Source organism: Oryza glaberrima, chromosome 8 (genome assembly GCF_000147395.1).
Source record: "Oryza glaberrima chromosome 8, OglaRS2, whole genome shotgun sequence".
Lineage (NCBI taxonomy): Eukaryota > Viridiplantae > Streptophyta > Magnoliopsida > Poales > Poaceae > Oryza > Oryza glaberrima.
In genome coordinates, this window is record NC_068333.1 from 7,867,283 (window position 1) to 7,879,607 (window position 12,325).

The window sequence follows — 12,325 nt, forward strand, 5'->3', positions numbered from 1 at the left end:
GCGGAGAACTAGGGAACATTGATCTCTTAACTCACTGGTAGCCAAGCTCCAATTCTTGGGGCTTTCAGTCAAGTAGGCTCAGGAACACGTCGTGACGCGAGTAGATTCATCGGAGACTTGGTAGCTTCATTAGAACTCACCGTCTAGTTTATTAGGACTTAGGTCGAGCCTTTGAGGAGACAAGACGAGAAATCGAGGACAACAAGCCAACGAGGAGAGGAGGCAGCCGTCTTGCCCTGCCAATATGGCTCTGCCTCGGCTCTTGGTATGTGGTCGGTGCTAGCCACTGCAGCAGCGTGGCCGTGCGAATGTGGCCTGCGGGCTGCAGCGTTGGCGCTGGTTGTGGACTGCATAGTCGCATCGTACCATCGTCGACTCGTCCCCATGCATGCAAGAAGAATTGCCGAATAGGGAATTGGGATCGATTATTCATCTCGAGTCTCAGCGACTTGGCGTTGTTCACGGTCCACGGCTCGAAGAGGTGAGGTGAGGCCCGGCTGCTCCTCCGGAGGTGAGGCACGATTCGGTGCCCAAGAAGTGTTTTGAGGGGCATACTCGTCTTTTCCACATTATTTCTCTCACCATTTGACTAAAAATAATAAAATAATGGCTTCAATGTCTTCTAGCAAATTACACATTTTTTAGAGTGTTTTATAGCCGAATCGCGTTTTTGCGATGTCTCATAGCTAGTTATATAGTTTTTGGGTGTCCTATAGTAAATTTTGCCCCGAAAAGGAACAAGGAATGAAGGAACTGACTTCCTCTAAACATGGGTTCTTTGCTTCTGATGACGACTATGAGACAAGGATAGTAGGAATACATTTAAATATATTTATCTCTCTAAAAGACTTTAAACTATTATCAACTAACGTATCTTTGAAAAATGTTAAATTTCCAACAAATTCCGATTAATCGTACGCCCGTATGATATTCGTATTTCGTTAGGAAAAACTCTGAATTATCCCCTAAACTATTGAGATAGTACAAATTACTCCCCTCAGTTTGAGAACAGACATTCTTCACCCTTAACTTTTCATATCGGACGAATTACCCCCCGACTGACTCCGGAGTGGTTTTGGTCCTATGTGGCACACACGTGGCAATCTAGTCAGCATTAAAAAAATTAAAAATGGTGGGGCACACTGGCTAGTTCTGCCTATTTTCTCGGTCACCACATGTGGGCCCTACCTTTTTATATTTTTTTATGCTGACGAGACTGCCATGTCGGACCAAAAGCGCTCCAGAGTCTGTCAGGGGGACGAAAAGTTGAGGGTGAAGAATGTTCGGTTTTTTTTATTGAGGGTAATTCGTGCTTTCTCGAAAGTTCAGGGGATAATTCAGACTTTTTCCATTTCATTATCCACAACATTGGATTCTTACACTCCGTAGTGTCGACATATGAGGTGACTTCTCACTACTAAAATATCGCTTTTCCATGCGGCCAAAAGTCATTTTTTCATGCGGACGAGTGGCCCACCTGCGCCCAAAGTTCTGCGAAAATCAGAATTTTGCATGCGGCCAATGCAACCACATGCAAAAATCTCATTGTCGCATGCGGTCACCTATACCAATCGCATGCAAAAGTCAGTTCAGTGAACAAAATAAAAATTCAAAACCACCAAAACTCCAAAACCCAAGCTAGTGGCCGACCGAAACATAAGGTCGCCGGAGTTCGCTGCCGCCGCCATTGTTGCCGAAGCCACTCCCAAGGGCGGCACTGCCGGATCACCGCCTGTCATCGCCGTCGCCACAACCGCTCCCAAGGGTGGCACCGCAGGATCTGCTGCCCTCGCTGCCCGCCATCATTGCCGCCCACCGTCATCGTTGCCGCAACAGCTTCCTGGGCGGCGGATACAGCCCTCCCAAGGATGTCGCCACTGGATCCGTTATTTGTCATAGTCATCGCTGTAGCCGCTCCCTAGGGCGACAGATCCGGCCCTCCTAAGGACGGCACCGGATCTGCTCCCCGCCGGCTGAATCCACCGCCCTCACCAGCCACCGTTGTTGTTGCCGTAGCCACTCCCTAGGGCGGCAGATCCACCCCTCCCGAGGGTGGTGGCGCCAGATCCGCCGCCCGCCATCGTTGTCGCTGCAACCGTTGCCTAGGGCGGCGCCGCCTGATCCGCTGCCCGCCGTCGTCGTCACCATAAACACTCCTGAGGGTTGCGCCGCCGGATTCGCAGCCCTTGTCGCCGGCCCGTCCTTGCCGCTAGCCCTCGTCACACGCGTGTTGGCATCATTGCCTTCCACTGCCGGCCGCTCCTGCCCGCTGCTCGAAAGGGGGAGATGAGGGAGAGAGCGAAACAGGAGAAGAGAAAGTGAGAAGATAAGGATGGCTTGTAATTTTTTTCAAGATGGTGAGAGGGAAAGCAGACGGTTAAACTAGTAGGTGGGCCTTTGAGAGGTCCTTTTGTGAAAATCAATTTTTACATGTAGGCACTTAAGAGGCCTGCCTATAAAAATAGGCTTATTTTTCGCATGCTGGCCTCCTAAGAGGTTCGCTTGTGAAAATTGATTTTTTTTTCATGTGGATCTTTCAAGGAGCCATATGCAAAAATGCAGTCTGATTTTTGCAAGCGCGACTAGTTATGGTCTTGATGCAACCTACAAATACACCTTGTTGCCTTTTATGCACATCAAGTTTTTAAGGGACTTTAACATCCCAGAAACTTAATCATTGATTAAAGAAAATAGTATTATGTTTTGTTCACCATTGTAGATATTAGCTGTAATTTTGAACCTAAACTTAAACGAATAGTTCACCTTAAATAGAGATGTAACTATCAATGCAGATATGAAGCCACAATAAAAGTTTAAGATATTATGAAGCTTTAAAAATAAATGGCTAACAATTATATAACCATATATTTTTTTGCAAACCAATAGGACTATTTGAAAACAGAACAACAAATAGAATTTTCGTGGGATATATAGAACTAATAAAACCTGGGAAAACATCTCATAAACATAGGACTCCCTGTCCCAAACAATATAAAGAACTCCTTAATAGTATAGTAGACAAAAGCCTAGTACTCCGTAGTCAGTACTGAAACAGGAATCGTAGTCCACAAGTATTTTAGGAATGGAAACAAGCAGATAAAATGTTGACAGCACAAATAGGTTACGAGGACCACTTGACATTCATTTATTCATGAAACGGACACCAAAACGGCAAGCCTCAATTGAGCATTGTTTGGTGCAAAAGGATCGATGATGCTCCAATAATCCATATATCCCGTCCTTGTCGAAAACATTTTCCTGCCAATAGGACATGATGCAAAAGGTTTGCTAATTAAGATGGGGTAGGAGTTACTACTTGAATACCAGTATGTAGCTGCAAGTTGAACTTACACTGTCTAGTAAGAGTGTCGGACCAGCAGATAGCTAGATATCAACACTGGTCTCAGAGTCTCGAAGAGAATGCTGCCACCGAAAATCTTTAATCGAAGAGGACTGCAATAACTCAAGGAATTCCTTGGTGATTTCCAGAAAGCCTAGATATTTCAGGGGCATGAGGAACTGAATGCCCAACGGGACGTCCCTCATGTTTTTGAGGTTAACCAGTGTTAGCCGTTGCAGTTTCTTCATGGCGTCTTTTTGAACCACCAGCCACTTCAGATTAGGCATGTCTCTTAAGAAGAGTATCCTAAGGTTGGGAAACCACTCAGAAAGAAACACCAGCCTCTCTCCAATGTATGTGTTGGTTAGCCTCAGGTCTGTCAGATTCAACAGCAGGGAGAGGGATGGCAGGGGGTCTTGTTCCAATTGGGACCAATACAGCCGTAGCTCATACAGGTTTCGTCTTGCTGCGTGATGGAAGAGGGGAGACTCCTCCTGCAGTATATCATCTGCCAGCCGCCCTCGCAAGAACAGCCTCTGAAGGTTGGGAGGCGGCGGGTTCATCTCTTCCAGCTGGAGAGCCTCGTTTTCGTTGCTCGCCACAATGTACAGGTTGGACAGGAATTGTAGCTTAACAAGAGATGTGCAAAGGCGTCCACTGTAGGCTCCTTTCACGTTCCATACTCTGAGGCTTCGTAGCTGCCTCAGCTCTCCGAGATGCCTGATGGACTCCTCCTGTGCCTCCAGCCCTTGTAGCGTCCGAAGGCTCGTCAGGTTACCGAGACCCTTGTGGAAGCGCACACCAGTGCAGCAACGGAAATTTCTCCAGGTTGCATCGTGCAGTTTCTCGGCAAATAAGTGCCTAAGCTTCTTCAGCTTGACGATCCCTCTTGGCAGACACCGTATGTCTGATCCGGAAAGGTCCAGCGTCAGCAGATTGGACAACTTCTCGATGGACTCTGGGAGGAACTTCACCTTTGAGCCTCGCAGACCCAAATGGTGCAGATTGAAAAGATTACCAATAGCATTGGGAACTGTCTCGATGGGTACTCCACTTAGCTCAAGCACGGACATGTACCTGGAGTTGTCCAACACAGAGGATAAAATAATGGATGATGGAGTGCTCTTATCCAGGACAATGATAGAGCGGAGCCGGTACACACCTAAAACCGACTGACCAACGTCCTCGTGGAATTTTTGTATTACCAGTCGACGTTCATCATTTTCCTCGAGGGATCTCCCATGATGACCATCCTCATATGTAATGCCAAAACATTCTCTCCGACACAAGTCAACCGCGAGCTCACGCACGATATCGTGCATTTTGAATCTTCTTATCCTACCAAATGAGTTCTTTTGGACCAGTTGCAGCATGTTCCTGTGAACCAACTCTTTTAGGTAGCCTTCTGCCACTTCCTCTAGTGTGCTTTCACCCTTTTCCACAATGAACCCTTCTGCCACCCATAGCCGTACAAGTTTCTTTCTTTTAAGACGATAGTCCTCTGGAAACAAACTGCAGTATAGGAAACAACTTTTCAGGTAAGAAGGAAGGTATATGAAGCTCAAGAGTAATACATTCCTGACATGATCTAGCCTTGGATTGTTGATTATCTCCCAGCTGAGCTGATCATTAATCCGTTTCCATTCTTCCGTGGTTTTCTCACGCACAAACAAGAGACTACCAACAGAGACAATAGCAAGAGGCAAGCCTTTGCACTTGCTGACGATTTCCACGGAAATATCATTTAGCTTTGCAAGACATTTGTCATCTGTATCACTCCGGAAGGCCTTTTTACAGAACAACTCCATTGCCTTGTCACTTGGTAAAGTTTTCAGTTCAACGACATAATTCTTAGAAGCAAGGCCGGCTACTTCACTGTCTCGTGTTGTAATTACAAGCCTGCTTCCAGTGCCGTTATGAACAAGTGCATTAGACAAGTCAGTGAATGCTTCTGTACTCCAAACATCATCTAGTACGATCAAGTATTTCTTCTCCACTAGAAAAAGATGCAGTTTCTCTTCAAGGGATGTGATGTCCATCGTGGCAATGTCAGTTGGTACGTCCTCTATATCTTTGAAAAGCTTCCCAATTAAATTTCTCAAAACACCTTGTCTTGAATATGTTTGAGAGATGGATACCCAGGCATGGCATTCAAACTTTTCCTTCGCCCTCCTATAGATATTTGCAGCAAGGGCTGTTTTGCCAAGCCCTCCCATCCCAAGCAGGGCTATCACAAGGTGTGCAGGTTCATCATCTTCAAGCCACTTTTCCAAATCCCTCCTGTAATCATCAATCCCCACAAGATCTTCATCACTGATGGAACATGAAGTGGCTGCCAAATGCTGAGATCTCTCGACAATGTAGCTTGAGTTGTCGTTACTGTCACTTGGAAGCAAAACCCATCGGTCCTTGGCCTGAAACAGGTGCACCAGATTGACCTCGGCTTCTTTAACCAATGAAGCTATCCTGTTCAGGGATACCACGACATTGGGTCCCTTGATTCCTTTCTTCAGATAGGTGCTCCATCCAGTGTCAAGCTTCTGACCGATAAGATGCAAATATTCGTCCACAATGTCTTCGATCCCATGTACAAGTACTCGTACCTCCTCCACCCAGATTTCATATGTCTGGTTATTACGGTTGCGTACATCCATTCGACAGAGAAACTCATGCATCAACCGGAGCTCCCTCCTGATGCGGCCCATGCTGCCTTGAAGCTCTGTTAGCTGCGTGACAAACTTCCTGAAATACGAAACAGCCTGGCTGGTTGCTTCATTTCCCAATGCAACACCGATCTTCCTCACAGCAAAAAGAATCACGGCCTCAGCCATTTATGCCCAGAACATTCTTTAGCAGCAAATTACTTAGCCTTGGCGGCACTACTTTCTCAATCTATTTTACGGTGAAACCTGAAATATTAATTCCATGTGATAAGTAAGTGGGATGCCCCCGGTTAATTATTGTTATGTTCAAGTTATAAATGTAGTAGTTTTATACCTAGTGCAAAACTTGTAGTTTTCCTGAATATGTAGTTTTGTAATACTTCATCTTAAATTTGTAGTTATGTGATAAATGTGTTTCTAAATCTATAGTTTTGTGATACATCGACTTAAATCTGTAATATTATAATAATTTGGCCAAAGTATATGTAAGTTTGTGAAATTGACTCTTTTTTTGTCTGAGAGACTGATATGTGGGTCTACTATGATTTGTATTTGTAGAATCATGTGATGAACAATTATAAAGGTAAGTGTTTATTGAAAGTACTATGAATAGTGTTTTCTGTCGGTGAACAGTGCGGCCGTCACTGGTTGGCCGATCACTTAATTTAATTAATTTTCCTACAATTTAATTGGCGTGTCCGTGCCAATTAGATCGTAAGGTGTAATGTCTGTTTGTTAGAGTTGCACTTACGAACCACATACAATTTTGATAAGTAGACCTTAATTTTAGAAGTAATTTGGGTTTTTTTTCTACGCTTAACCTTTTGATTTTATAAACGATCAAATCAGGGCCAATGTCATGGCTTATACCAGCTAGACTGGCGCATCAAAAAAATTTAGATATGAGTGGTGTAACTTATTATATACTTTTTAATAATGCAAATATAACAATACAATGTATAATATATAAGGAATATACAATTGCTTAATTGTACATCATGTTATATCAATAATGAAGTTTTTTTTTCTCATTTTTCTTTCTCAAGAGTTTTTTTTTCATCTCTTCAAATGCATAAGCGTTTTGACTAGGTATTTTTGGGGTGGGATCACCTTTAGATATACTCCTATATATGGCTATACTCCTCTTACCTAATTAGCTTACAAGGTTTGACCTTCAACTAGGAGCGGGTGATGCTACAATGTTGTTGGGCTAGGATTGGCGGCTTAGCCGACTAGGATAATTTTGGTTAATAGCCGACTAGAAATTTTAAAACACGGGGATAAGGTACAAATCTGCGGTCAGGTTGACCCTGTTTGTGCTTTCTCTATCCAATCATTGTTTCTTGGGTTGACCAAAAATATTTAATTTTCTTTTTTTTATGTAATAGTTGGTGCTCTCGTGACTATTTCCATCGTATAGCTAGCTAGAAGTATTATTTGCCATTTAAAAACACACGTATAGATAGGACATACAATTGTTGCATGTTGACACAATAAAGAAACATGTTTTACCAATAGATTTTCAACCAAATCTCTCTTTCACACCCACTGCCCTATCACATTCATTGTTACTCCCTCCATTCAAGAGAGTAGACACATCATTTTCATCACCAAGACTAAGGGCATTCTCAACCCAATGACTAGGATGATGTCCATAGCATTAAATAAGTTGCCACCTAGGACAAAAAAAAATGATGTGGCAAGTGAATAAATGAGAAAAGAGAAGGAAACCATGTTTTGCATGAGACATGGTTTCTACACAGCATCCAAGGTATCATGTGAGGTAAGTAGCATTAAATTGAAGTATGGAATAGTGGTGTTTGTATTGGAAGAGTAGTGTCTAGTACTAGTTTCTTGATGATGTGGAGTTTATGGAAACCATGTCAGTGTTATGGGTTGGGACTGTCCTAAGAAGACATTAACTCATGCTGCATGTAACAAATTAATATCAAAAGTATATGCATACAACCAATGAATATTAAGATGACTACTTAGATTCCGGTCAACCAGTTTTAATTTATCTTTTAATTTAAGTCTTAGATATATGGAAACTACAAATATAACCAACTTATATGGAAATACCAAAATATGAGTCTACCACTTTCGGATAGAGGGAGTATGGATCAGTGGTGGGCCTCATTTTCTTAGAGCTCGCGTGCAGTTAGCTACTATTTAGTAACCCACTAATTATTTCTCTCTTGATTTATTTCTTCCACATGGACATCTAATCCTATATGGTACTCTCTCTATCCTAAATTATAGGGCATCCTTATTTTTAAGAAAATCAAACTCGATAACTTTTGACTAATAGTTACACTAAATAATATCTACACCAAGTATTATGTACGGTGTATCACTAGATTCGTATTTCAAAAATACTTTCATGTGATACTGATTTTATTGTTGTTTAACATAGTATAAAATAAATGAAGGATCAAAATATGTTACTGAAGACCGTGTAAAAAAATATAAACCTCGTAAAATGTTATCTTAATTTCCACTACACTGGACAGGGTCACCTGTGACGGGCCCAAACCCTCACCTTTGACGGCTTTGGGTTTGGTCAGTGATCAGTGCTCACTGGTGAGTCCAGTCACCTTTGACGGGTGGAGGACCGTCACTGATGATAGTCACCTCTGACGGGCTAGAACTCTACGGCCCGTCAGAGGTAAGTGTCTGCGCTAACCCATGCCATTTTGCAACCCGTCACAGATGACTCACCTGTGACGGCTCGGAGAGTAAAAACCGTCACAGGTGTGTCACTTGTGACGGCATGTATGTGCAAAGCCATCACTGGTATGGTTACCTGTGACGGCTTTTTCAATATGAACCGTCAGTGAGGAGGTACATCCAGAAAAAAAATAATTTCTAAATATTGGCTAGCCCTAGGATTTGCTAGCCAATATTTAGAAATTATATATCAGCAGCAGCACAAAATATATCCATCACAAATTAGCCAAAATATAACCTAAATTTCTCATCAACAATATATCCATCAACCTAATTTGCATAACAAAATTTCCCTGCATTTCCAAATATATCACATACATTCCCAAATTCCAAATCTATCACCCATGACAGTAAGGGACAAATCCATCACACACATGCACAAATCCATCACACATTCACAAAATCCATCACACACATGAGCAAATTTTTCTAAGGGGAGGAGGGAAGAAGGGGGAGAGGGGTGTACCTCTGCGTCGGGCCATCCTCCTCTCCTCCACGTCCGCCTTGCCGCCGCGCACCGCTGCCCCTCTTCACCTCGCCGCCACACCGTGCCACTGCCGCTGCAAGAATCACCGGATCTAGAAATTAGAGAAGGGGGAGGAGAGGAGAAAGAAGGGGGAGGAGGATGGGGATGGATGCGGTGCCGCCAGATCCGGTGGTTGGGGCTCGGATCCGCCCACGAGCTCCAGATCCCGCCGGCGCCTGCAATCTCCCGGCGAAGGCTGGCCCTCGAGAAGAACGGCTCGCGGTGGAGAAGCCAGCCTCCACCTTGCCTCCTTCGGCCCTCCCCTCGCGCCGCGCTACTACCGGGCCGCCGCCCCTACGCCTCCCCTCCAGCCCCTGTCAGATCTGGAAGAGGGAAGGGCGCCACCGCCACCGGGCCGCCGCGCCTCCCCTCCCGCCACTGCCGGGCCTCCGCGCCTCCCCTCCCGCCACTGCCGGACCGCCGCCCCTGCGCCTCCCTCCTGCTCCTGCCGGATCTGGAGGAGGGGAGGGCGTCGCCGCCCCTGTCGGACCGGCGCCGCCACCGTGCCTCCCCTCCCGCCCAGCTACAGAATAATCGAGAGGGAGAGGGAGAGGGAGAGGGAGAGAGAGTGGAGAGGGAGAGAAGAATCGAGAGAAGTGGAGAACCGGTCTTATCTCCTCCAGGTGTGGGCCCCGCTGGGAGAAAATCGAGAGAAGTAGTGGAGAAGCCGGCCTTACCTCACCTCTGACGGCCATCCGGGTTGCGATCCGTCACAGGTGAGGTGACGGGTTGAAAATGAAACCCGTCATAGGTGAGGTTTACATCACCTTTGACGGTTTCCACTTCTGGCCCGTCACAGATGACTAGTTACCTGTGACGGGCCGCGACCGGATGGCTCACCGATGACGGCATCCCGTAGGACCCGTCAAAGGTGACCTTCATCAGTGACCGTTTTCTTTGCCCGTCAGAGATATGCCGTCAGAGGTGTGAGGATCTGGCGTAGTGTTCGTAGTTGTTAATAATATATTTTAAAATATAATGATTAAAATATAATATCGGAAACTGTGTAACATTCTCCTACTTTGTATTTATTAGAACGTAGCAAGTACCGCTTTTTCTTATTATGTAAATTTATTTTTTTTGAGGTCTCTTATTATGTAAATTTAATGTAAACATTTTGAAACACGTGTATAACTAGCTCTTAGCTTTTGCATGAAGCCAACACTCTTTACTTTTCTTTATCTCTATTTCTTGTAAGTTTATAATTAACTTATAACCCAATATTTCCTTCCTGTTAGCGAGAAGTCCGGCTCCGGAAATTCCAAATTTTGGTATCCTAACACCAATATTTGGTATCTTCTCTGCGCCACTATTGGATCCAGTTTTTTCTTAAAGAAAGTAAAAAAACAATTATCTGTTTTGGGTTGTTGTTAGCTCTGATGTTACTATTTTATTGAGTGAATCATTAGTGCTCCCTCCGGTTATATTTTAAGTCATTACTCTTTTAGTTATTTTTTTTTGCTTGACCAAGTTTATGAAATTTTTTTAGCAACATCTACCAACTTAAATTAGTTTCATTAAACGTAACGTTGAATATATTTTAATAATACGTTTATTTTGTGTTACAAATATTGTTTTATTTTTATATGAACTTGATTGAACTTTAAAAGTTTGAAAAATAGTAGAATCGACTTAAAATATAAAACGTTACTTACTCACTTCGTTTCATATTATAAAATGTTTAATTTAGAAAAGGGTAGACATATCATGATATGAAACTGGGAGTACCTAACTGATTACAGATTACCGGGTACGTAGAGTTGTCACCTGTCAGGATAATTCACAGAGAGGAAGAAAGAGATAGAGGTGGGTCGTATTCAAAGACTTGTTCATCTCGTTTAGCACAGAGCATTGGGACAGAAGGGGGACTCACCAACTGCCAGACATGTTGGGGCTTGCCGGCTCGGGATGAGAGAAGCAGAACTCAGGGACAGAGACGACCTCGTCGGTTATGTTAGAACTTAGAACGGACGGTGGTGGTCTGGGGCTTGCGACCTGCAGGCAACAGCGAGCAGAGGTGGCGCCGGCAGCGCTCAGGCTTGTTTGGTTCCAAACTTTTTCTTCAAACTTTCAATTTTTCATCACATCAAAACTTTTCTACACACATAAACTTTCAACTTTTCCATCACATCATTTCAATTTCAACCAAACTTTCAATTTTAGCGTGAACTAAAGACACCCTCAAATTGAATGTTGGAGAAGGACCAAAGTGGCATGGAAAAGGTCAATCAGGAAAGGAATAGAACGGGAACTCACCGTAGAGGGGTGGTAGTCGATCGGTTGACGACACGACGGAACGGGCTATGGGCTCGATACGGTGACGACAGTAGCTGCTTTCGGGTATGCAGGTGGCCGAGGCGACGAGACCATGGACGGTAGCCAGGAGAAGAGGTGGGGGAGAGCGGGAGAGGAAGCTAGGAAGTAAACGTATCAGGCCAGATCGAGCAGATCGGAAACGAAACGCGAGCCCTCTCTGGTTACGATTTCTCGTCGTCTCGGCGGCATGTCCAGCTGGGCGAGTAGGCCGTTTTTTTTATAGGTGGGCAACTGGGGTTTCGTCATTCTTTCGACGCGCGAGGGAGCGTGACGTAACCGATCCCTGTGAAGCGACGACGCCGCACAGCACACGTACGGGACCGGAGTTGGTCGTCGCATCATCGGCTTGGCTTTGTTTGTAGGTCGTCGTGGCCACGCGCACGCGTAGGAGAGGCAGTGGAGGCAGCGCGCGACGAGGTTGCACGACGCGACCGACGGCATTGACAGAGAGGCAGTGGAGGCCGCGCGCTCTAGTCTTCAAGGACGGCACGCACATTTCTTCCTGCCTGCGGGAGCGGTGGCGAAGGACACGGGCCAGCGGGCGGGGACACTTGCGAGTAGCTAGGTTTGGGCACGGACGGGCAACGCATTTGCACAGGCGGACTGGGTGTCTCAGCGTCTGGGCCACACAAGACGGAAGTCGTCGTCGTCGACAGTTTTTCATGTGTTCGTCTTGTTTATGGTTATTACATAGAAAAAAAAAGTCCGTGTATTACAAGTTTACAACGGGTAATATGTTTTTATCACTAT

General features: G+C 44.9%; 1 protein-coding gene across 3 annotated transcripts; it reads right to left on the reverse strand.

The window, feature by feature from the left end:
- Nucleotides 1–2,929: 2,929 nt before the first annotated feature.
- LOC127781550 (disease resistance protein RPM1-like) lies at nt 2,930–11,749 on the reverse strand. Of its 3 annotated transcripts, XM_052308516.1 has the most exons (5): nt 11,516–11,749; nt 11,133–11,254; nt 9,200–9,293; nt 3,352–6,249; nt 2,930–3,258 (listed from the first exon to the last, which is right to left on the reverse strand). In XM_052308516.1, the coding sequence occupies exon 4, from the start codon at nt 6,169–6,171 to the stop codon at nt 3,385–3,387; it is 2,787 nt and encodes a 928-aa protein (XP_052164476.1). In that variant the 5' UTR covers nt 6,172–6,249; nt 9,200–9,293; nt 11,133–11,254; nt 11,516–11,749; the 3' UTR covers nt 2,930–3,258; nt 3,352–3,384. The 3 variants fall into 3 exon arrangements, with proteins under 3 accessions (XP_052164476.1, XP_052164477.1, XP_052164475.1); XM_052308517.1 differs by lacking the exon at nt 11,133–11,254; XM_052308515.1 differs by having other exon boundaries at nt 11,133–11,749.
- Between the last annotated feature and the right edge of the window lie 576 nt (nt 11,750–12,325).